Source organism: Gorilla gorilla, chromosome 22, assembly GCF_029281585.2.
Source record: "Gorilla gorilla gorilla isolate KB3781 chromosome 22, NHGRI_mGorGor1-v2.1_pri, whole genome shotgun sequence".
Lineage (NCBI taxonomy): Eukaryota > Metazoa > Chordata > Mammalia > Primates > Hominidae > Gorilla > Gorilla gorilla.
In genome coordinates this window covers 45,142,815-45,168,091 of record NC_073246.2, presented here as the reverse complement: position 1 = coordinate 45,168,091, position 25,277 = coordinate 45,142,815, and the positions used below count along the sequence as shown (strand labels likewise).

General features: G+C 54.6%; 1 protein-coding gene and 1 long non-coding RNA gene across 2 annotated transcripts; both read left to right on the top strand.

Annotated features, from left to right (window-relative positions):
* Positions 1-654: 654 nt before the first annotated feature.
* On the top strand, positions 655-10,716 carry LOC134757884 (uncharacterized). Its single transcript, XR_010132429.1, has 3 exons — positions 655-980; positions 6,560-6,641; positions 10,075-10,716. It is a non-coding gene; the product is annotated as an uncharacterized lncRNA (long non-coding RNA).
* Positions 2,057-4,523, top strand: LOC101154601 (putative uncharacterized protein encoded by LINC00322). Its single transcript, XM_063702793.1, is given in 5 exon segments — positions 2,057-2,081; positions 2,752-2,840; positions 2,935-3,598; positions 3,601-3,641; positions 3,643-4,523. Coding segments are annotated over 5 exon segments (1,272 nt in total). The 3' UTR covers positions 4,096-4,523.
* Positions 10,717-25,277: the final 14,561 nt, after the last annotated feature.

The following is a 25,277-nucleotide window of genomic DNA, read 5'->3' as shown; positions in this document are numbered from 1 at the left end:
CCGCATCCCCATGGCAGGGGTAGGAGTGGCCCTTGGGGCATAGACCCAGAATGTGTGCACACTCTCCCTCTCTGCCACTCCCACATATGCACATGCAAACACATGCAAACACAAACACACATGCACACACACAAGGAAACACGCACACAAATGCAAACACATGCACACACAAGCACACGCATGCACACACGCACACACAAGCAAACACACGCACACACATGCAAACACACACACCTCATATCTCTGTCTACAGTGGAGACCAAACAGACCTCCCCAGGGAGGTGAGACCTCCCACATGGATGGCAGGAGACAGGAGTCCGTGATTCCTGGGTCTGGAGTGCCTATGTGTGTACCCCACACTGCACAGTGTACGATGCCTGCTATGCTCCTGGGACAGCATGTGGGGCGGGGCCTCCCAGGCATGAGAGATGGAAGATACTCCAGGGGGCATGTGAGGCCCAGAAAGCAAGCGCGCTACTCCGAGTGATGTCATTGTGTCTACAGTGCTGTCGGGCCCTGGTGATCTTCGCCTTCCCAGACAGTTTCCTCTTCTCTTCGTCACAAAACCCTGTTTGTTTTGTTTAAGAAAACCCGCCTGCTGACTCTTACATAGTGTCATGTATTTTGTTGTCTGTGTTTCTAGGGCTGCCGCCAACCTCGGGGTGATCACATGACCCCCAAGGCTAGCCAGCAAGAGGACCTCAATCCTCCACCACAGACAGCAGGACAGGGGTGGGCATGGGGCCCGAGCCCACACAAAGCCCTGCCTGGGATTTTGCTGAAGACAGAAGCACCCTGACCCTCCAAGTTGGGAGTTTCGAGGACCCCCTGAACTTAGAGCTCCCGGGCCGTCTTTCCCTGAGAATGAAGCCAACACAGGCAGGATTGAGCTTAGAGTCTGAATTAGATGGTGCCTAGTGACAGCCTCTGAACTCCTGGACCCAGCTACACCTGAAGCCACCGTACCCCACATTTTCTAGGTAAGTCAACCTGCAAACGCCCTTCTTTTCTGAAATGAGCTTGGGGTGGGATTCTGTCACTTCAACTGAAAGGACCCCAGCCATGCAATGTTGCAATATCGAAGTGGGATGGTCTAGGCTTTATGAGTGGCAGACCGAGGCGGGGCAGGAAGATGGAGGCTTTCTGGCTCCCAACAGGTGGAAGAGGGGAGTCTCCGGGGTGGCCAGATACGTCTACAGACTCACTTGCCCCTGGGCTGTTCTCCAAACCGCCGCGGAGTTGGGGCTCCGACCCATCTGAGCCTCTTCCTGACCTGGACCACCAGGGGCAGCTGTGTTTACAGCATCTGGGCCCTTGAGCACGAGTGTCCCACCTCCCCGTAGGATCAGGCCCCTGGGAAGGCAGGGGCCGATTCTCTTTCTTCCCTCTGTGGCAGTCCCCCCATCCCATCACAGAGCGCCATAGACGACATGCTGTGGCCGTCGGTCTGGGGGTTCGAGCCCCCAGGCCCCACTCCACCCACTCCGAGGACTGGCTTGGTGGGGCTGGTGCTGGCTCCCAGAGGCTGCAGGGCTCTGGAAGGAAAGGCCTTCTGCAGAGCAGGGCACCTGTAGCCTGGCCGCCTGACCAGCCTGTGGGGAGGGAGGCGGCGGTGGGAAGCCCCTTGCTCTGCTGGTGCCCCTCCCAACGTCCAGGGCCTCTTTACCCAGCATTTCTCTGCTGCTGCGACTGTGCCCGGACCTTGAGCTTAGAGAAAAGGCTGTTGCTGCCGGCTCAGCTGAAACCGCCTGGTGCTTTCTATAGAATCTTTGTGAGGAGCTATTATAGAAGGGACTGTTATCAAAGAATTAATTACGGAAACTAAGGACTGCACAAAAATAATTATTTCCAAACAATGGGTGTCCAGCCCTGAGAATTCCAGTGGGAGTGGTGGCGATCTACCCGGGTCTGTGGGCCTAGCCTGGGGTCACCGTACATCATGGCCTGTCTCCCTTCCTCTCCGGATCCCCCACCCCAGGCCACATGCCTCAAGGGACATCTGGGATGGAGAAAGCCAAGGGTCGGGCTGAATCTTTCCTCGCCAAACGTGGACACGATGCCTGGCACCCCCGCCGAGAGTGGTCTGTGGTCCTCTCCGGTGATCACTACAGTGTCTCTGAGATATCACTGTCCCCATTTCCCAGATGGGAAAACCGAGGCTCCAAATGGCTAAGAAACATGCCCAAGTGTCTGAACCTGCAGGCAGCGGGCTGGGGCTCAGGCCTGAGTCTGTGTGGCCTCCTTAGTCAGTGGGGAGTGGGTGTGAGGGAAGCCCAGGTGACACTGGCCCGGCAGAACACACAGGACAGCAGGTGCAGAGGAACCCGCACCGAGGGACCCCACCCACAGGCAGCAGCGGCATCTGCAGCAGGGAGATTTGCCTCTGGGCTCCCCGCACTGTCCCATGAGTTGTCCAAGGACTGGGACCTGGGGTTGGGAGGGACACACAGCAGCCGTTGGCTGTGTTGCCATGACATGACAGAGGTTCCAGCCACCAGCACAGGCCGCCTGTCCCGGGGAGACAGTCCTATTTGTAACATCTATCTCAGCCTGAATCGGGGAGGCAGTCCTGTTTGTGACATCTGTCTCAGCCTGAATTGGAGAAGGCTTCCTACAGCAGAAGCAGGCCCAGAGCAAGGGCATCCCTGATTCAGGAGGAAGCTGGGTGCCGAAGGTCACCAGCAGGCACTGTGGACCCAGCCTTTGAGCTTGGACCCCGCCTGGCCCACAAAGCCCCGTGCTGCTTCCCAGGGCCCACGCGCAGGTTCCTGGACCTCCAGCTGCACCCTGGAGGGGGTGAGAGGGTCTCACTGTGTGGCGTGTGCCAGGAGGAGGGGCTGGTGTGGGACAGAGGGATGGAGCTCGGGGGAAGACCAGCAGATCCCTGGACACACGGGGTGAGGCTGGGCTGTCTCAGATAGGCAGGACTAAAAGCAAGACAAGCAAGACGGAAGGGCTCAAGAATGGAGCAGCCAGGAAATTCTGTCCAAGCCGAGTCCCTGGGTTTGCGAGACTTCACTCCACCTCACAGGGGTCGTCTGGGTTTGCGGTCTCTGGCCAGGAGGGTGCGGGAGCCTCTCTCTTCCAGCTCAGGTTCGGGCCACACCAGAAAGGGAAGGGCAAGAGCACACCGTCAACCCAGAGGACCCCCAGATCAAGAGACCACCCAGGCTACAATCAACTCTGGTGGCGCTTTTAATCACCCCGGCAGGAATGGCGACTGTAAACAGACATTCAACAATTCCCAGTGACACACATACCTCCCGGGCAGAACCGCGTTTCCATAAACCTTGCAGAAATGACTTGGAGAGCTGGCTGAGCGAGGGCCGCCTGGACACCAGTGTGCAGACGCCGTGTCCTCAGCACCCCCACACTCAGCTGTCCTGCGAGCCCCAGCCCCTGGAACACTCCAGCTGCCTCTCCACTTGTCTGGCGGGATGTTTCCTCCCGGTGCCCTCATCACCCCACACCCACCCTCTTCTCCCGGGCTCCCGATGGCTCCCCCCACCACTTGCTCTGCTGATGGGTACATTCTCCCCAGGTCTGGCTGTGAAGCCATCCTGGGTGCCTCGGTTTCCCCTGCTGGCCAGGCAGTCACCAGCACCTCAGTGGGAATGCCACTCTCTGCCGCCACCCAGCCTGGGCTCAGTGGGACGCCTGCACTTTCCCAAGTTGCGTTCCTCCAGCCCATTCTCTGGACACTCGGATGAGAACAAGGCTACTGGCCAAGGGTGTGAGAACTGGGATCAGCCTCAGAGACCATCCCATCTCTGTGAGTGTCCTGAAGCTGCCAAGCAAAGTGCCACCAACGGGGTGGCTGAGACCAACAGAAGTGTATTCCCTCTTGGTTCTGAGGCCAGAAGCCTGAGCTTAAGGCGTCAGGAGAGCCAGCCCCGCTCTGGCAGCTCTAGAAAAGAATCTGTTTCTCGCTCTCCCAGCTTCTGGTGTTGCTGGCAACCATTAGCATTCTTGACTTGTGGATGCGCTGCTCCCGTCTCTGCCCCCGGGGTCACGCGGCCTTCTCTCCGGCCTTGCTGTGTGTCCCCTCCTCTTGTAAGACTCCAGTCACTGGGTTTAGGGCCCACACAAATCTAGTATGACCTCACCTTGATTTAATCACATCTGCAAAGGCCCTTCTTCCAAATAAGGTCATGTTCCCCATTTCTGGGTAGATGTAAATTTAGGGGAGCCGCTATGTAGCCCAGTGCCATCTTCCTACAAACCCCAGGATGGCCGAGGAATCCAGTCTCAACTGAGATGCATCAGGCTGCCTAGGATGAGAGCCCGGACCATACTGAGCACTCACATTCTCTCCTAATATTCTTTCAAGCATTCCAGCAACATCTATTCCTGGAAACCCCAGGTCAGTCCCCCACCACCAGTGTTGCTGTTGCCTGGAGAAGAAAATGCTCCAGACCCCTCTTTCCCAGCCCGCTGGGTTCCCTCCAACCCAGGCCCAGCCCCCTTCTCCAGGGATTGATAAGACGCCATTTCCAGATATATTGTTAAGTGGCAAAAGCAGATGGCAGTACGCAGTGACACATCTTTTGTGTAATAAAGTGTAAAGATATGTATATGTGCGTGTTTATTTACAGATGCGAAAGAAAAGCACTGGAAAGATAAATCAGAAACTAATAAAAATGGTGACTTTACGTGTGTGTGGAGTTGGAAATGGAAGCTAGCTGCTCTGGAGATACTTGGCTTTAGTGTTTGAGTCCAGAACTACGTGAATGTTTTCCATATTCAAAACAATTTGAATTTGTTAAAATTTAAGTTTAAGAGAGAGCACCCTTAGAAAAGGAAACCAACAAAAGTGAAAATCTATATAGAGTTTGTAACATAACTAAAACGAAGACAAAATTATTTGAAGTAGTTTTACAGCACAGAATTTAGGCTTTTTTTTTTTTTTAACTGGTGGCGTGTATTTTCAGGATAAAAGAATGGCAAGGAAATCGTATATATCATTCAGTAGGTCTTCGTGTTGGTGTTAAGTCTGGCATCGTTATTGAAATTTTTTCCTCTTCCGGGATAAAGCCAGTAAGTAATTATGTGAATGTTGTGGGGAACCAAAATTATTATTACTGAAAGAGAAAAAATTCACAAGTATAAAATCCAATAGGTTAAGAGGAGCACTGCCATCTTAAATTTGAATTGGAAATGTTAACGTAATCTCATAACTTATTTATTCATTCTGATTGACTGGTTGATTGATTGAGAGACAGGGTCTCACTCTGCCACCCAGGCTGGAGTGCAGGGGCATGATCTTGGCTCCCTGCAGCCTGACCTCCCAGGCTCAAGCCATCCTCCAGCCTCAGTGTCCTGCCTATTTGGGACCACAAGTATGCCACCATACCTGGCTGATTTTTGTATTTTTTGTAGAGATGAGTTTCACCATGTTGCCCAGGCTAGTCTCAAAACTCCTGAGCTCCAGCAATCCACCTGCCTCAGCCTCCCAAAATGCCGGGACTCCAGGTGAGAGCCAGTGAGCCCGGCTGATCTCATGAAAGTGCTGGGATTACGTGATGGCGTGAGCCATCATGCCTGGCCAGTCTCATGATTTGGAAACAAAATATGCGTCTCCTAGTTCATGCCACTGAAAGGGAAGCTCTGGGAACGAAACTCGGGGTCTGGCCTCCAGCCCTCCTCTTGCTGCTTGCTTGTCCCTGGAGTCAGGGGCGTGTCTCCCACCACACAGAGGCAACACCCATGTGTCCCCAGTTGCACTGAGATACACCCAAGGGTGGTACCCACAAGGTGCACACACAGGGGACAGGTGACGTGCCTAACAGCAGCTAACCTGGTACAGTGGTGTGTGGGGAAAGGCGTAACGCCAACTGCATTTTCCCCACTGACATCGCCTGGACATCCCCTGCACTCTGAGACTCAAAACGTCTCTCATTCCTGATGTCACTGCTGACTGGCAGTGGCGTCTAACTGGTCCTCCTTCTCTCTTTCCCAGTGTTTTCCTGCCAACAGGAATTTAGATCTAAAGGCTTGGCGAGGTTCAGCTTCACTGCTGAACCAGAGGAATGAGATTCAGGTGGGAGATCCCGGGCAGTGGCTCCCCGGGCTGGCCTCTCTCGGGGCCTGGCCAGGGCTGCAGCTGCCCCACCCCAAGGCTCACCCCTCCCCAGTGTGGGGACTTGGAGCCTGACCTTGTCCCACTGGTAGGAGGGGACAGAGCAACGTTTTAAAGCAACAGGGGACATGAGGCATCTGTGCATTTCACTCGGACATTTAGGAAATAACCTTGCAAGTGTGGAGATTCCTTTATGACAAATTCCCTGCAAGTTATTAATCTATGATGGTGAAGAGTCGAAAACAACCCATATTTCCTAAAGCAGCCCTGAAATAAGGCCATGTCAGAAAGGAATATTTAATGACATAGAAAAATGCTCTGATACATTAAATTGAAAAGGGAAGTAGGTGTACAGGATGGCTCCAATTTATATTACACTCTATTACGAAAAATAAGCTGGAAGAAGAGACACAAACATTTGTCAGAACTGACATCTGCCGGACGGTGGAACGGAAGGTGATCGTCATTTTTGTTTCATAGGACTTTCCTGTATGACTGCATGGCTAATAGCACTTCTCCTCGACACCGGTGCTGTTCTCGGAATCCTATCTAGAGCCTGCAGGTGAGTTGTGGGTATTACGATTGACACTTGGCAAAAGAGGAAACTGAAGTTTAAATATCAAGGCAGCCCAGCTGGTGAGCAGCTGAGTCAGGATCCCAGCCCGAGGCTCTGCAACAACAGCGCCCCAGGGGCACCGTGGTGGCTTGGGGGCCTCTGCACATGCAGCTTCTGGGCCCCACCCTGAGGCTTCCAGTGGGATTTGTCTGGGTGTTGGGAGCTCTAACCATGAAACAGCTCCTCTATACCCAGCCCCATGGGTGAGGAGTGAGGTCTGTTCCCCTTGGGCCCTGACAGTGCCCAGGCCAGGGGGCCAGTCCTGGGAGTGCCCGCCCAGCCCTGAGCCCTAGCAAGTCCAGCAGAGCCCATGGACGGTGGGGATCCCAGCCTTCCACTCACTGCATGCCTTGGGGTGAGCCTCGAGGTGGAACCAGCCCGGGGAGCCAGTGCCTGGGAGCTTCCACCTCAATCTCACTCTTCTGGTTAAGCACTGGCTTCTTCCGCTTAGGTCCCTGGGAATAAGGGACGCTTTAGATAGGGGATCACATTTTTGGTCTCTCTGAGCCCCGCCGGGTGCTTTCCATGGACTGTCTCCTTGCATCACCCATTTTACAGATGAGAGGACCTAGAGTGGGGACCTGGCCAGGGCCACATGTGGTGCAAGGACCGGGCAGGATCTGAATGCAGGCCTGTCCATGTTGAAAAGTCCTGTAAGCACCAACCGCAGTGGTGACCAGAAGGCAAAAGTAGCATTTGAAGCCAGGGATGTGCAGACGGAGGCCAGCGCCCAGGAGACTGGCCTGCACGTGGTGGCCTCAGCTTCCAGAAGGTCCTGTGGGCACAGGGCTCTTGGCTGACTCAGAGCTGGTGGATGCAGAGGTTAGCTCCCTGCCATGCACAGCCAGGCCCTGACCCAACTTTGGTCCCTGGGGACAAGAGGGGCTGGGAGAGCCCTGCCCACCCAGGGGGCAGGCAGTCACCCCAGCGTGGAGCCTGGTTCTGCCCTTGGGAGGTGGTTCCTTTGGCTGGACCAGAATGTCTGCCGATGATCAGAGAGGGCCAAGGGGTGGGGGGTGCCCGATGTGCACCCTGAGAATTGCACCAGGCACAGGGAGCAACTTCAGCCCTCCTTGTGCAGAGCTGCAGCGTACAGTGCCAGCCCTCGCTGGCCCTCACACACAGGATGCCCCAAACATGGCTTGAGGCCTTGCAAAACATTAGGAACCAGGATGTCTGAACCCTGTTGGCTTCCGCGGTGTCAGAGCCTCACCCCAACCAGAAGGTGTATCGGGGACGTGGTCATGCGATGTCTCCCTGAGCTGAGAGTGACTCGGGAGGCTGCAGTCAGACCCCGGCGGCCCGGCCTGCGGGGTGACAGTGCTCAGAGAGGGACCCTTCAGCTCCTCCCTGCCAGGGGTGGGGCGGGCTCTCCCGGGGGTCTTCTCTGGGAGCAGGAGGCCTGGGGGGCAGGGGTGGGGTCCCAGCAGCCTCTGCCCCAGCGGCATGGTGTATGGCTGCAGAAGCCCTGGGTCTGTTTCCTTGTCTGTGACATGGGGCTGATGGCAGTGCTTCCCCTGCTCAGGGAAGACAGAAGCACAGATGGGGACAGGCGGCCAACAAGCCCAAGAGCACCAGAGCCACCAGGAGCTGCAGGAGGCAGGAGGGACACCCCTCAGCCTTCAGGGAGAGTGTGCCTTGATCTTGCTCTTCTGGTGTCCAGAGCTGGGAGAGAATACCTTTCTGTTGTTTTAAGCCACTCGTTCTGGGGCACTTTGCTAGGGAAGCCCAGGAAACTCGGTGAGCACAGAGCTGGAGCTGCTTGAACGACTCACAAGCAAGTACAAGAGGAGAGGACCCCAGGCATTCAGGGGAAGCTTTGAAAGACCCACCTGCTCCCTCAGCAGGCAAAAGAGGTCTTAAGGAGGGGCTGAGGGGTGTCTGCTCTGTAGGAGCCAAGCTCGTGAACCTGGGGCTGAAACCGCAAGGCCCCAGCACAGCCAGAGCCTGGGATGGGGAGCTGAGGGTGCAATCAGCTTGTCCCTGGGAAGATGATGTAGGGTTTCCCAGCCTCGCAACACATCCATCATCTGGGAGTTACCTAAACTATGTGGAAATGCAGATCTCCAGGCTCCCACAAGAGGTTTTGGGGCAGAGCCCAAATGGGTGCATTTAGCAGCTCCCGCCTGACTCGGATGCAGGGCAGACCCACTGCCCCTCCCAGTAGGTCAGCACGTCTGGGGTCACTGGGCCAGCACAATGCTCCCCTTTTCCCTGTGAGGTCAGCACGTCTGGGGTCACTGGGCCAGCGCAATGCTCCCCTTTTCCCTGTGAGGTCAGCATGTCTGGGGTCACTGGGCCAGCACAGTGCTCCCCTTTTCCCTGTGGCAAAGTGAATGTGGAGGCTGAGGCGGGAGCATGGCTGGCATCCACTGAGTGCCACCCTCCCAGCACAAGGCGGTGGATGCACAGCAGGTGGCCTGGCTCTGCTGCGTGGGTACCTGGGGACATGGGCAGCCCACAGCCGGGACCCGGGCACCTCGCAGGGACAGGCTGGGGACGCCTCCTCCACTCTCCCCAGCCCGTCCTCATAAAGCACCTGTGGGGCTCCTCCTAAGCCCAGGGAGACCCAGGCCCACATGGGCAGCATGTGGCTGGTGTGTCACTGCAGCCAGGAAAATAACCTGGGAAATGACTGAAAATGCAGCCAGGCTGTACTCCTGTGTGCCCGGCCACTTCTCAGAAGGAGGGAGGAGGTTCATCTCAGGCCGGCTCCCACGGGCAGCTGGAAGCCACCCAGTTCCACGGCCGACCTGCTGCCTGAATGACCGACATGTGGCCGTTCGGCTGCCAAGCTGGCTGGCTTCAAGTGCAAAGCTGGCTGAACAAAGCAGGCCATTACGAAGCAATACAGAAGGCATTTTCCCGCAAACAGGGCCAGCGGGCTGGCGCTGAAGGGGGCTGGCCATGTGCTTCAGGCAGCACATTCACTATCAAGGTCCTGCTTAGCAGGCTGCAGCCTGGGATAGCATGTCTAAGACCTCCATGGCAGGGAGCAGATAGGGCTGAGTCAGGGTGGCTGAGGGGTCACAGTCTGGAGAGAACATAGACACTCTGTACTGCCTTTGGGGCTCCACTCTGCCTGGAAGAAGGCTCCAAGAGCCCTTCCCACGCACAGGTCTCTCCGCTTTCCTCCACTAGCCCATCGCCAGCCATGCATTCATTCACTCGCTCATCAAACCTACAATGAGCATGTAAGATGTGCCAGGCACTGTCCAAGGTGCTGGGGACATAGCTGAGAACCAGACACACTCCTGTCCCTCACTGGGACTCCTCTGCCCCAGCCACATCTCCAGGGCTCCCCACAGCCTGCACCCACCACTTCGCTCCCTCCCCTCCCCGCCTCCCTGGCAGTCAGACTCTTACTTCTGTCCCACAGCTTTCCCAGCCTCCTGGCTCCCTCCCCATTTCCTCCCACACTGGTGATCCCCCGATGAAATCCTCCTGCCCTTCATCCTGTCTTGGCGTCTGCCTCGCGATGACCCTGGGCTCACAGTCTGGCCACTGCAGCTGAGTGTCGCACTGGCTCAGGTGTGGCAACACAGGGGTTGAAAGGCTCTGAACCAGGCACCAGGAGCCCTGCGCCCCAGGCCAGCCCTCCGCAAACCAGCTTTGTGTCCTCGGACAACTCCAGGCCCATCCCGGGTCTTGCTGTCTGGAGAGAGGAGGAAGCCGGCCACACACTCTCCAAGAACGTTCAGCCTCCGCACTGCATGGACTCTGCTTGGTTTCTGGCTGGGCCCAGGGTTCTGCCTGCAGTGTGGAGCCGCAGTGGTGGGTCCCCATGCGAGCCCCCGCCACTGTCTGCTGTCATCACCGGCCCGGGTGCCCTTGCCACACAGCACCATTTCCAACTGCGAAGGCCTTCGTGTGGCGCCTGTCGGGACAACGTGGCCGGCACAGGCTGGGCTGGGGGAGAAAGGGTGCTGGGCAGCTCTGTGCCCTGCGACTTTGTGGGTTGCTGGGCTGTCCTTGTCTTGAAAACATTGTATTTTTGACTCCTATAAAGTAGTGGAGATAAGATTGGCTCTGAAATGTATTAAGATCCCTTGAGTAGAGCCAGGGGGCAGAGCCACCTCCCTCGTGGTTTCCTTGGGCATCAATAAGAAACGCTGCCATTTAGTGGGGAAAACAAGGTATGTGGATGGGCTCATAGCCCATGGTTCCAAGCTCATGCCCTTCTCAAGAGGGAGCAGACCGGGGAGGGTGGCAGGAGCATCCAGCGAGGGTTGGGGTGCCCCACCGGCCTGAGCTCCTGCCTTGGAAGCACCCTGAAGACAGATCGTGGGGCCCTGTGGAGCTGACCTGGGGTTGCCACCAAGGGCTCGTTTCGAAAACGTCTCCAATCAAACAGCAAAGTTTTGGGGGTCCCTGAGCCTCAGCCAGGGTCAGTTGCCTGAGTCACACCTGCTGAGGCAAACGCAGGTGCAGGCCCCACCCACAGGCACCCCCTTTTTGCCCACCCAGCTCCATCTCCCACCCCAAGGGGCGTTGCCCAGCAAGCGTCTCCCAGGGGCACATCTGAGCTCCACCCAAGGCCCCCTCGGGCCCCAGAAGAGGAGGGCAGACCCAGAAGGGCCCCCAGAGAGAGGCCAGATGTGGTCAGGGGAGGGTCGGGAAGGAGGGACAGGCCTCCCGCTGGGTGTCCCCCTGGCCTCATGGGCCCGAATCCTCTGAAGCCTCAAACCACACTGGAGCCTCATGGCCAGTTCCAAGGGCAGTGCCTGGGATGGCTCTTGGGTTGGCTCTCAGGACGGTGAGGCCTGGTGGCCTCCGTCCTCTATGTGGAGAAACAGCTGAGAAGGACGCTCCTCTCTCAAGGCAGTGAAGGGGAGGAGGGGAGGTGCTGGGCAATCTGTTTCACCCGGCCTGGGCCCCAGGCTTGGGGGCCCTCAGTGACTCACTATGAAGGCATCAGAAGGGCCCCTGGGAGGGATTTGTGAATATGTCCCCAGGCCTTGGAGGAGAAAACACAAGGGTACCCTGAAGCCAACTCCTGGCCTCCACCAAGAAAAATGAGCTCAGCGAGCACAGCCAGCACAGTGCCAGGGCAGGGGGGCAAAGGCCGGCTCAGCCTCTGGGAGGAAGGAGCTCAGGTGGTGGCCTCAGCTGAGATTGGATGCTGGAAGCTCCAGGACCCAGGGGACCCCATCCTCAACAGAGGGGTCTCCAGAGTCAGAAACGCTGGGCAGCCTCTGCCACTCAGAGTGGCCTAGGGTTGCCAGGGCTGTGGAAGTGCTGACCCTGAGGGAGTCACGGGGACAGTGAGAACAGGGAATTGTCATGTGACCCAGGGCTGGGTGGAGGAAGTGCCTCCACCTGGCCATGGTGGCACAGGAGCCATCGGCGTGGGCAGAAACCCAGGGTGGGCAGTGGGCTGGGGTGCCTGGGCTCTCTTGGGGCCAGATGACCAGCTCACAACTGAAACTGATGGTGAAGCATTTCATCAGCCAGGGTGTATGAGTCAGCTCAGCCTACGTAACAAAGCACCACACTGAGGGGCTTGAACCTCAGAAATCCCTGACCTCACGGCCCTGGAGGCCAGAAGTCTGTGATGCAGGTGTGGTCAGGGCTGGCTGTGACCTGGGGCTGTGAGGGAGCCTCTGGTCCCCATCTCTGCCAGCTTCTGGCGGCCTGAGGTGTTCCTGGAGATGGCCGTCTTCTCCCTGTATCTTCAGTTTGTCCTCCCTGGACATGCCCCTCTGTGTCAGAATTGCCCCTTTTGGTAAAGACGCCAGTCTTGTTGGGTCCAACCTGTGACCTCATCTTAACCTGATCTGCCAGGGCTCTGTTTCCAATGAAGGTCCCACTCACAGGTACTGGGGGTTGGACTTCAGCATCTTTTGTGGGGAATACCATCCAAACCATCACCTGGGGGAGGGGAAGCTGCAGGCCCCTGTGGGCAGGGAGAGTTAACCTTGCACCTGCAGGATGGGCCCCACCCTCCCAGCCTTGGCCTCCCCATGGCCATGCACAAGCATAAACTTGCATCTGGTTTTACAAGCTGGAAATTTAACATAGAATCCTTTCTGCCATTTCACTTTCTACATTAGGACCTGAAAGGACAAGAGCACTTTTTTTTTTCTGTTTTACACTGAGCTGATTCAAGTGGACACATTGCTGGGGTCAGCAGCAGCAGTGAGGTCCTTTCCCCAGCCTTGAGAACACACATGACTTTACATCCAGCCCAGTAGCCCCCACATACCCCCAGGAACAGCCCAGGGAACCCTGTCCTTGGTTTCCTCTGGGGCAGAGTTTTCTGGAACCACACTGAGAAGACACTGAAAGCATTAGAGGCTTGTGCTCCCCGGACGTATTTTATTGTTTTAATATATAAATTGATTCCTTTAAAAAACAAGCCACGAATCTCATGGCGGGCCCTTTTACGTGCGTGAGCTCTAATTACTTGATTTTTTGGAAGCTCCTGAAAAAATTATATTTCTGATTCCTCTAGGCCTGTCATGAAAGAGCCTTTTATAACTGCCGGGCTGTCCCTCCTGGGAATCAGACGCTGCGGTGCAGAGGAGGTTGACGACAGGAACCGCTCTTCTCAGCAAAGGGCCTTGCAGCCCTGAGCATTTCCAGCTCAAACGGAACGGATGCATCCGCTAATGATGTCTGTCGCTATTTGCATCGTGGATGCATTTCCAGGGTTCGCAGGCCCTGGAGAAGGAGGAAAAGCTTCCCACCCTGTCATGCTCAGGATCATGTCGTCATCGTCCACAGCTGAGTCACATCGCCCGGAGCAGACAAGAGGCCTGGCTCCAACCCCCTCTGTGTGTGCAGAGAGATGCTCTCAGAGGGTCGGGAAGCCAGAGCCTCTGAGCCCAGCCTGGAGCAAGGCAAGCCACGCTGGCTGGAAACCCCTGGACACAGAGACTTGCTGAGGGTCCTGTCACCCTTCTCCCCATTCCTGTAACCTCCCAAGGCCGGGCATCTGTCCTTTATGGAATGGGCCTTTGCCAAGTGCTGAACTTGACTCTAGAATGTCACTGAGCGTGTCTGGCTGCGGGGAAACGCGCTCCCTCCCCCTGGGGTTTGTTAGAAAGAGTTCTGAAGCTTTGCAGAGGGTGTGGGTGGAAAGTCCTTCTGGTGGGGAAGCCAGGTGCAGAAAGCCTGAACTGAGAGCGCTCAGGGGAGGCACCCAGCATCGGGCGCACGGCGGGTTACCTGGAGGTCGGGCAGCCACTGCTGGCGCTGCTTCCCCATCCCATGGTTTGGCTCGGTACAGCCCAGCTGCAGCTTGGCCAGCGCATGCCCAGCTAACCCCCCTGGGACTTGCCCGGTGGCAGCCTAGACCCTATAGGAGCAAGAAGAAGAAAAGTCGTGACTCATGCACTTGGGGAGCTTCTGGTGTGGGCTTTGCAGGGATGGACTCTGAGCAGCCAATGATCAAACAGGAGGGCAGTTTACATGTCAGTGTTTTACCCAGAGTCCTTGGGGCAATAAGGGCAGTGGGCAAAATTCTGCTAACTACCCCCAGCCCTTCCATCCTTCTTCCTGAATAACAAGAACCCCAGCTTTTCACTGGACACACTGCATTCAGATAAGAGACTGCATTCCTCACACTACATCAGGACTAAGTGAGGCATAGTCTATTGGCTGGAATGCAGAGGTGATGACAGGTACTCAGGCAGCCACGTTGGACCATGAGACGGCAGGATCGATATGAAGGACTGTGAAGAGGCATGAAGCAATGAAGGGACATGGGGAAAGTCTGAATCCCTACTCTTATCGGAGCATGTCGTAATATAAACTCCTTAATTTTAGCTGGATACAATTCCCATTCCCCCTCGCAGCCAGCTGTGACCATGTGCCTAAATTTTGGTGCCCAAATTTTAAGCAGAAGTGTTGTGTGCAACCTCCGGAAAGCATCCTTAACTGGCAGGACCATGCCCTCTGCTGTGCACTGACCTGTGTCCCCTGCAAATTCACATTGGAGCCCAAACTTCCCATGTGGCATGATTTGGAGATGGGGCTTTTGGGAGATAATTAGATTTAGATGAGGTCACGAGGGGGCCCTTGTGATGGGATTAGCGCCCTTTCAGAAGAGGAAGAGGCACCAGGCCTCTCTCTCTCTGCCATCTGAGGATACAACAAGACAATGACCATCTGCAAGCCAATTCGAGAGCCCTCCCCAGAATACAACCTCGCCGGCCCAGATCTCAGACTTCCAGCCTCTAGAGCTGGGGAAAGAAATGCCTGCGGCTCGAGCCACCACCTACGGTGTTCTGTTGCAGCAGCTGGGGCAGACGACGTCCTTCCTTCATCCCCTCCTCTTTCCTGCTGGCTCAAGTGCCCAAGCAGCCACCTGGCTCCACGGAGAGCTGATGATAGAGCAGCATAAGGAACGAGCTGATGTTCTGGCTGGGCCAGATCGCCCTCCACGTTTGTCTTTGATTTGCAGTACATTCAGGGACAGAACCTACTACATCTAAACCCTGAACATTCGGATGTCTTCTGCTTTGATTTCCCATGAAAGAACATCTGAGTAATTATTGTGCCTGAAACTTCTCACGCACAAGCTGGTATAGATTTCCCTGTTTTCATCTTCCCAAATTAGGTGGGCGTTTCCTGAGGCCACCCTAAGATATTATCACACACACAGCTTAACACAAGGGAAATTGTCTGGGTGGTGGCTCACGCCTGTAATCCCAGCACACTGGGAGGCCAAAGAGGGAGGATGGCCCGAGTGCAGGAGTTTGAGACCAGCCTGGACAAGATAGCAAGACCCCATCTCTACAAAAACTACACATACACACAAATTAACCAGGCGTGGTGGTGTGTGCCTGTGGTCCCAGGTACTCAGGAGGCTGAAGTGGGAGGATCACTTGAACCTGGGAGGTAGAGGCTGCAGTGAGCGGTGATTGCACCATTGCACTCCAGCCTGGGCTACAGAGTGAGATCCTGCTTCAAAACAAAACAAAACCAACAACAGAAATTGATTCTCTCACAGTTCTAGAGACCAGAAATCCAAGATGCCAGCAGGGCTGTGCTCCCTCTGAAGGCTCCAGGGGAGGATGTTTCCTTGGTCTCACCAAGATTAGGCGAAACTGAGCACATTCAGAATGCGTGGCCGTAGACAATACTTCCTGGTCTCCTCCAGCTCCTGGTGGAGGAGACAAGGTTTCCCTGGCTTGTGGCTGCACCCTCCGATCTCTGCCTCCATCATCATGGCCTTCTTTTCTGTGTCTGTGTCTCTTGAAGGACACCTGGCGTTAGTTGTAAACTCCACGCAGATAATCCAGGATGACCTTATCTCAAGATCCTTCACTTAATTACATCTCCAAAACCCATTTTCCCAAAGAAAGTCATGTTCAAAGATTCCAAGGATTTGACGTGGACATATGTTTTGTGGGCCCGTTTGTGGGCCTGTCTCTATGGGTGACCCCAAGCAGAACAGACACCCTCGGAGAGGGCCTTCAGGGACCTGTGGGAGTGTCTAGGCGGCAGTGGCTGCCTGGAGGTTCCCTTGGCTCTGACGCCTCTCGCCCTGGTGCCCAGGTGTCTGTCACCCGGGGGCTGCATGCCTGGATCCTGCCTCCTGGCCTGGCTGCGTGGGGTCCACAGATGGCCTGTGGTGTCTGCCTGGGTGGAGCACGTCCTTGCAGATGTTCCCTCAGCCCCCTAGCTCCACGGCTGCTGGCCCCCGCCCTGAGCTCTGTGCAGCTGCTGGGGACTCAGCTGGACTCAGGGGTCCTGAGCTTGCCTGGAAGGGTTTCAGACCCCCTCTGGTGCCTCTGCCATCCTGGGCCGTGTCCCCCTCCTGCTCCCCCACCTCTCTGGTGCTCCCCGTGCCCTCAGCGGGTTTGCCCCCCTCCGACACCCCCGACACCCTCCGCCACTTCGGGGACAACTGGGGCTCGATGTTTTCACGCATTTCTCCTTCTGCGTTGGGAGCTGCTCATTACTCTCTCAGCTCCACCGGCCCCAACCCAGACCCCACTCCCAAGGCAGATGTCTTGCCCAGGGTAGGGGCAGATGGTGAAAACCTCAGTGGGAGGGGCCGGCCAGTCCCTCCTGGAATTCTGCGCCCTCCACCTCCAAGCACAAGCAGGGGAAGTGCGAAGCCTCTCTGAGCCTCAGTTTCCTCCTACTGAAATGGAACCAATAAATCCCATCTCGTGGTTCTCCCGCAGACGCACAAAGTAACTGCTCTCATGAGCATGCGCCCAGCCCGCCGGCAGTCAGTGATCCCCGGGGTGGCTGGGCCATCGTCACTGGGTGCCGAGGCTGCCAGGCCCCTGTGAGCAGGGAGAGGTTAACCTTGCACCTGCAGGATGGGCACCAGCCCTCAGCCTCGGTCTCCCCACGGCCACACACAAGCGTAAACTTGCTTAGACTTCTCCATAGCTTCGAAGTCCCAAAAGCCTCCCCACAGTCTCTGGGCAGCCTGCAGCGTCCCAACCTCCACAGCTGAGGTCCCTCTGCCCCCACCCCGCACTCCTGTCCTGCCCTCGAATTCCAGGCATGGTGAATGGTGTCACAACCCAAGCTAAAAAGCCAGGGCACACGCTAAGTCCCCCAAGAGAAATGTGGGAGGCACCCTCAGGGCCCCCATCCCTCACTAGCCGCCTGCCGAGCTCCAGCCCATTTTCTGCCCCTCCTGCCAGCCTCCCTCCTGGCTGCCTGTCCGCTGCCCACAGGGGCCCCTGCAGCTCTTCAAGGGGGTGCTTCTCTCCAAGGCGCATCCCTCCCAGTCTCCCTCCTCCCCAGGCGTCCTCCACACTGTTAGCCTCAGGCGCCTTCTGGCAGTGGCTGGGGACCCTCACTCAGGAGCCCCCTTGGATGGGTCACAGGACCCTGCTCACCCAGGCTGCAGCCACCTGCCCTGCTGTGTTCCCCTCACACACCTGCTGTCGGAAGCGCCTGCCTCCCCGCAAGTGCTGCCCTCTTCCTGCCACTAGAACACTCTTATCTGACTCCGAAACTCAGCTCTTTTTTATAATCAGCAACGAAAATTATTTGTGTGGTTTTTTTGTTGTTGTCGTTGTTTTTGTTTTTATTTTATGTTTTTTTTTTTTTTTGAGACAGAGTTTTGCTCTTGTTGCCCAGGCTGGAGTGCGATGGCGTGATCTCGGCTCACCGCAACCTCCGCCTCCTGGGTTCAAGTGATTCTCCTGCCTCAGCCTCCCAAGTAGCTGGGATTACAGGCATGCACCACCACGCCCAGCTAATTTTGTATTTTTAGTAGAGACGGGGTTTCTCCATGTTGGTCAGGCTGGTCTCGGACTCCCGACCACAGGTGATGTGTCCGCCTCGGCCTCCCAAAGTGCTGGGATTACAGGCGTAGCCACCACACCTGGCCTGCTGGGATTGCAGGCGTAGCCACCACACCCGGCCTGCACGTGTTTTTAAAAACAACTCTGGTTCCCCTCTCTCCAGAGCCCCTCCAGGGCGTCTCTGTGTGCTGTGCCTGTGGCTCTGCCACCCTACGAGCCTCTATCTCCCGCCCCCGCCACGATCCGGGAGGTGCCCCTCCACTGTATGACCAACACCCCAGTGCAGTGCCAACCAGGGACGGGGTGGGGGACCCTCAACAGTGGCCCTGGGCAGCCCCACCTCGCCTCCTCCTCCTGCCGACCTTCTGAAGGGGCCTCCCCACAGAGGAACCCCATGGGGGAGGCAATGTTTTTTCATGAGAAAAAGAGATTTCCTGCCAACAATAAGAAATTGCGCAAAGAAGAGTATTACAGGAGGACACAAAAGCCAGAAGGATTTGCTATCCTGCCACACTCTCAAAGTCCACACCAATCAAGACCACCAGCTTCTGTGGCTGTCTTGTTTTTGGAATGTTCTAGAAGCCTCAGACACCAGGAGAAGGAAGACCTAACTTGAGGCCCCAGAAGCCTTCTTGTTCCCTCCGGGGTCTGTAAGAATCTCCGGGCCCAGCAGGGCCTCCCCACTCTGGGGCCGTCAGGGTCTGCAGATTCTGGCTCCCAGAAGCCCCCGTGCCCCGAGGCCACCAGGCCAGGGTTCCTGGAGGGGGGGTGCCTTCACCACCCCTGATGTTGCAGGAGCCCAGGGGAGGTGCACGTTGGCAGGAAGGGCCATGTCTTCCCCCGCAGTGTGTAGAGAGAAGGGACTGTGGCTTTCTGGCTGTCTCCATAACTGCAAAGTCCCCAGAGCCTTCCTCTGTCCCGGGGTCACACCAGCTTTGAAGCTCCACCCAATACGAGTCTCCCCAGCCACAATGTGGGACTCAGAATGGAACTGGTAAGTCCCAAGAAGATAACAGGGGAAGTTCAGAGGGGCTGGGACCACTGAGTCCAGAGAAGGGCAAGGAAAACCCAGACGGGGTCACTGTGGGGCAAAGGGTCCCAGCGGAACAGGCTCCAAGGCCGTGCATGTGAGCACCTCCCTGGGCAGCAGGTGAGCTGGGCCACTGCCTGGGTGGAGAGAGGCCTCCAATCTGGCCTCCAGGATAACTGTAGTTCTCCAGCTCTGTGAGATGATCAACAAGAACGGACCCCCGCCTGTCTCCTGGGAGGGTTGCCTCGAAGGGGGACACGATCCTCACAGAGAAGCACAGGACCCTCTGAACTCCCCTGGAAGAATTTTACCCTCTCTGCCGGGGATATCTTTACTATCAGCCCCGACACTCAGGCCCTGGCCCATGCTGCTCACATTTGGGGCTGGAAAATTCCTTCTGGCAGGGGCTGTCCTGTGCACTGCAGAATGCTGAATGGTGCCCCTCCCCTCCTAAGTGTGGCAACCCAGACCGTGTGCAGACCTCACCGGAAGTCCCCGGGTCTAGACCACCCCTGGCTGAGAACCACTGATACTGCGGGTCTGGCTGGGAAAATTGTAAACCTCCCCAGGTTCCCCTCCACATCCCAGGCTGCACGTTTAAGGACGCAGGTTCACAGGTGGAGGATTTTGTGCAACCCCGACTTCGGTGAATCAGGAGGAGGTGCTGGGGGGCGGGGGTGGGCACTGGGGTGGGGGGTGGGGCAGCAGGGTTTATTCTCAGGACAAATGGAGAGCAGACCAAAGGGCCCAGGAAGGAGATGGCTACACCAGAAAACCCTGAGTTCGCAGAAGCAATCTGGCTAACACAGAATATTTGCATAGACCCGTTTGCCTATGACTGACCTAGCTTTGGGTCACTCACATGCAAATCTGTGGGGTCCCATGGGGAAGGGAGAAGCCCTTTGCTGGGAATGCTGTGGGTGGGGGAGTTGAGTGGGAGCCAGAAAAGCATAGCTGTTCCTGGACCCGCCTGTTACGGAGGGAGGAGGGCACCTGCCCCACCTACTGGGTGCCTGTCCCCGCACCTGCTACTGCCCTGTGGTTTCCCCACCTGGCCAGCGTGCCTGTGTGTGTGTGTTTATGGAGTGGGGCGGCCAACTAAAATAATAGATGAGTGAGTTACCATAAAGTGGAAAAATGTTGGCATTAATAAAGAATTTTGCATTGTTAGAGATTTAATTTATATATATATATATATAGACAGAGAGAGAGAGAGAAAGAGATGATCTCTCTACTTATAAGAGCAGCAAGCAGACAGGAAGCCCAGCTCCAGAGTGGTGTTGGGGGGTCAAGGTGCCCCTCAAGGGCTCTGGGCCCATCCTTAGCATGGGAGGGTGTGGGTGTGGCCGGTCCTCCACTGGGAGACAGTTTATGCACAGACCTCCTCATTGCCATGGAAGAGCTCCAGCTACTTATTTTGATAATAGCTCATTCCAGGCATGGTATAAAATCTCAGAGGGCAGGCCATGATCTCTTCCTTACCTCTGTTTCCAGCAGTAATGGTTTAAATGGTGAGAAAAAAACTTTTGCCTGTGGAATGTGAGTGCTTTTAATTATCAGGCACAGAGAGACCTTAAAATGAGACAGTGGTCACACCCTGCTCCCTGCTTTGAGCTGTGTGTTCATGTCTGGAAACTGCTTCCTGTTGCCACAAGTAGCTATGGATTAACCCAGTAATGCCCCACTGGACACCGTAACCCACACCCTATAGCTTAACAACATACAGCCAATCACTCATCAATGCTATTTCTGTAAACTAATGAGAATTCCTGATAGAAAACTTGGTATCAGCCGACTCCCTGACCCCCACTTTCCTTTACAAGCCACGTGAACTGCTGCTCATCAGAGTGTAGATCCAGGGCAATTGGAATCTATTGCAATCCTCAAGCTTGGCCCAAAGAAACTCTCCACTTCTTTCTTTTAGGGAGACAATAGTGAGCCCCTAAAAGATGCATCCACCCGGAACCTATAAATGTGACTGAATTTGGAAAAAAGATCTGTGCAGATGTCACTAAGGACCTTCTGGTGAGATCATCCTGAATTGGAGCGGGCCCGGATCCAATGACAATGTTCTTAGAAGAGAGGGGGAGAAGATACACACAGGGAGGAGTCATGTGAAGATGGAGGCAGAGGCCACCTGGAGCCACCAGGAGCTGGAATAAGCAATGAGTTCTCCCTGGGAGGCCTCAGAGGAAGCGTGGTGCAGCTGCCACTGTGACTTTGGACTTCTGGCCCCAGCACTGTGAGAGCATAGGTTTTAAGCCAGGCGGTTTGTGGTGCTTGGTAATGGCAGCCCCAGGCACTCACGCACCTCTCCAGAGGCGCTGCTGCCCAGGGAGTGTTCTGCACGCTGCACCTGGCTTCCTGCTTTCAGCAGTAATTTGTGCATTGCTGCACATAAAGCCACCTCCCGCTTTTTAACAGCTGCCTGACACGAATCCCACTGTCTGGGTGTAGCATGATTTATTTCTCCAGACTCTTATCTGGGCATGTTGGAGCAGTTTCCAGCTTTTGACAACTTGCAGGTACAGCTTTGTCAGTAGCCTTGTGCATATGTTATTTAGCACTTGTGTGCACCTATCTGCAGAGCTGCTGGGTGTGTGCACTCTACGTTTCTATACCTATTTCAAAGAAGGCATCACAAGTTGCTCACACCAGTAATCGGTTAGGAGCCTCTCTCCTACTCCTCACCGACAGAGGGTTCTCATGTTTTTGTCTTTGGCTATCGGATAGATTAAAAACAGTCTTACATTCTGATTTTAACTTGCATTCTTTCTTTTTTCCCATTAGTGTGTGTATCTTTCCATATGTTTAACAGCCTTCACATTTCTGTTTTGTGAACTGTTTTTGTACTTCGCCCATTTTCTATCACTTTGTTGGTCTTCATTGCATTGATTTCTAGAACTTCTTTATGTATGAACCAAATGAAGCTTTTCCTATGCCTTGCATTGCAGATACTATTTCATTTCTCACCTGTCTTTGTTTATGGTGGTTGTGTTTTTCACCAGGCAAACATTTTTAACTTTATTATTATTTCTTTTAATCAATGTTTATGGCTTCTGAGTTTGTGTTCTATTTCAGAAGATCTTCCTCCTTCTAAAACTAGTAAAGGAAATGGCTCTCTGTTTTCTTCTAGTATGTTTATGGTTTCCAACTTTATAAAAATATCTGCTGTAGCTGTAACATATGGAGGCCTTAGGGAATAAAGTAGAAATGCAATTTTATTTTTTTCTAGAAAACTATTTAGTTGTAATTCAGTTGGTGTCTTCTGAACAACTGGAATTCATCACACCGATAGGCAAAAATCACCTCTCCTATGTCCTAACTACCTGGGTGTGTTTGGATCCATTTCTGGTTCCTCTGCCTAATTTCTTTGCTGTCTGACTAGGGGGTCCATGTCCCAACTACTGCAATTTTATAGGCTCTATGAATGTGAAGATCTATTTTAAGATATTTCCTAATATCAAACCATCTTCAATTCTCCTAGGTCATGGCTTACAGTTTTTAGACAATTTAATTCACATTTTTGTGTTGGTGTTCATTCATAAGATTGGCTTATGATTTTCTTTCTGTGCTTGTCTCTTTGGGTTTTGGCATCATTCTTATGGTAGCTTCATAAAGAGAATTTAGAAATTTTCTTTCCTTATTTATGCTTTGCATCCATTTAAATATTATCTGTTCCTTAACAGTGTGGTGGAATGGCCTGTGAAACTATCAGGGCCTGGAGCCATTTGTAGCTTTGTTGTTGTATCAGTTACAGTCCTAGGCATCTACAGCTATGATCAGTGGTATAGCAGGTGGGTAGTGTAATAGGAGGGAACAAGACAATTAGGGAATGTGATGCCTGTAAAGAATCTAAAAATGATAGTAAAACCAACTATTATTACCACATCCTGCCAATTCTAAACAGTCAGCAAGAGAATACACACCCTTTTAAGAGGACCGACCGCTGGCATATCATGGAAACACACCCTCCTTCCTCCCTAGCAAGGTGGCACAACTCCTGAAACTCTGCCAGTGCACAGCGCCTGGTTTTGTGGCTGGATTTGTATGCAATTACATTATATTCAAATCACACTAATTTATTCCCCCAGAATGAGAAGATAGAGAATGAGTGTTTTTCATCAAAATTAGTTCTGTGACACTATTATAAAAAATATGATGGAAACTCCCAAAGAAACCCTAAACCTTCAAAAACTTGTGAAGTATGGCAGCTCCTCAAAACAGTTAAACATCGAATTACCACGTGATCCAGCAATTTCTTCTCTGGGTATATACCCAAAAGAATTGAAAGCAGAGATTCAAAGAGATATTTGTACACCCATGTTCACAGCAGGTTTATTCACAGCAGCCGACAGATGGAAGCCACTCAAGCGCCCATGGACAGAGGCGTGAGCAGGCGAAAGATGGTCTATGCATGCCAAATAGGATCTGGCCTCAGAAAGCAAGGACATCATGACACACGTCACAGCAAGGACCGAACTTGAGAACATGATGCTGAGTGAAATAAGCCAGGTACACAGGGACCAACACCGGGTGGTTCCACCCATATGAGGTCCCTGGCGGAGTCTGGTTCGTAGAGACAGGAGGTGGAATGGTGAGTGCTGGGGACCGAGGAGGGGCGTGGGGAGGGAGTGTTCAATGGGGACGGGGTTTCAGTTTGGGAGGATGGGACATTCTGGGGATGCGTGGTGGTGATGACTGACAACAACGTGGATATGCTTCATGCCACTGAACCGTACACCTAAAAATGGCTGAAATGGTAAATTTTATCTTATGCATATTTTACCACAGGAAAATAAATAAATAAATACAACAAAAAGTTCTTTAACTTGTTGAAAGTAGACAAAAAAGTGTTAGAAAAAACTAAACAGAAAAAAAAAGGAGAGAAGAGATAAGTAAAGTAAAAGCGCCAGCTGCCTGGATCTGTGGCCTGGCCAAGCTTCTCACTTGGAGGCGATCCCTGCAGGCCTCCCTGCCCCTCCCATCCACTCGCCCCCCAAGGAGACCCAGCCGGAAGGGGTCTGGAAAAGCCTCTGGCTTTGCTCACCCGGCCTGTGTGACCCACAGTAATTCTGGGCAGGTTTTTCCTTCACCAGGGCAGCACCAAGCTCACGCTCTCTTTACTGACCTTTTCCACCAACACAATCTCATCAGATGCTTAATCCTGGTCTTATTTCACAGACGCATGAGTTTCATTCCAGGGTCTCTGGGGTTACTCTGCCCATGAGAAGCCCTGAGAAACGGGGTGCTTTCTGTGTGGGGCATAGGGGTCACCTGTGGCAAGAGGCTTGGCTGTCCTGGGCGGGGGTCCTTCCGGGCTGGGGTGCTGTCCTTCCAACACATCCTCCTCCTCTACACTCCCTGGGAGGGCCCAGGCTGTCCCCACCCCATAGGCCTGGCTCCCACTAGCAGGGAAGGCCTCATCTTATCCGCAAACGGTGGGCCTGGATCAGCAGGAAGCCCACGGTCTCCTCGTGCCTGGCACCCTCCAGAATAAGAGACAAATTACTGGCAGAGGTTGCAAGCTGCTCAAAAAATTCACTCTAGAAAAGCAGGGACTCTGTTCCTCAATCAAAGCCCTGGGGCGGATGTCCATGTTTCTAGAACCTGTAAGGTCATTCTGTGGTGTTAGCCCACGGTGAAAGAGAGCCTAGCTGGGAGGTGTAGAAAGTCTGATACGTGTGTTTCCTTTGTAGGATTTCCTTCCGTCTGGAGGAGGGAGGGGTGATCAGCAGGCACTTAGGGATGATCTCAGCGGTGACGGCTTCGTATTCCAGGGGGCTTCCAGGGGGCTGGTGTTCCTCCGCACTCCGGCCTGTCCAACTCTGAGTCCCAAATTTGGGGCTGGCAGACAGGGTCACCATGGTCGGGGGCTCCTCATTTTTGCCGTGGCTGGGTGGGCAAGAGATGTCCACAGGGCTGGGGTGGACAGAGCAGCCATCCTGTGGGTCAGGTTAGACCCCAGGTCCCACTGGTCAGGGACACCCCCCCCCTTAGCCCCTTATCCCTTCCTCAACTAAGACATGAGCAGCGTGGCTCCAGGTGGGGAATTCCCATGCCAGCTGTGTGGGCAGGACGCAGCTGCCAGTGTCACTGTGGCCGGCGCCCTTCCCTGTTCTCACGCCATTTGCATTCTTGAGTACAGCCAGTTCAGTTTCTGGTCCTGCCCCACCCTGGCAGCCACGATACCCTCGGGCCCTGTACTTGGGAGAACCAGCTCCGAGGTGGGTGAGGCTCTGTCTGGGACAGCGAGTCCCAGGGATCCCCAGGGAAGTCACAGGCTTAGGAGAACACCGGGGAGCCGCTGGCCCCAGACACTTGGTGGGG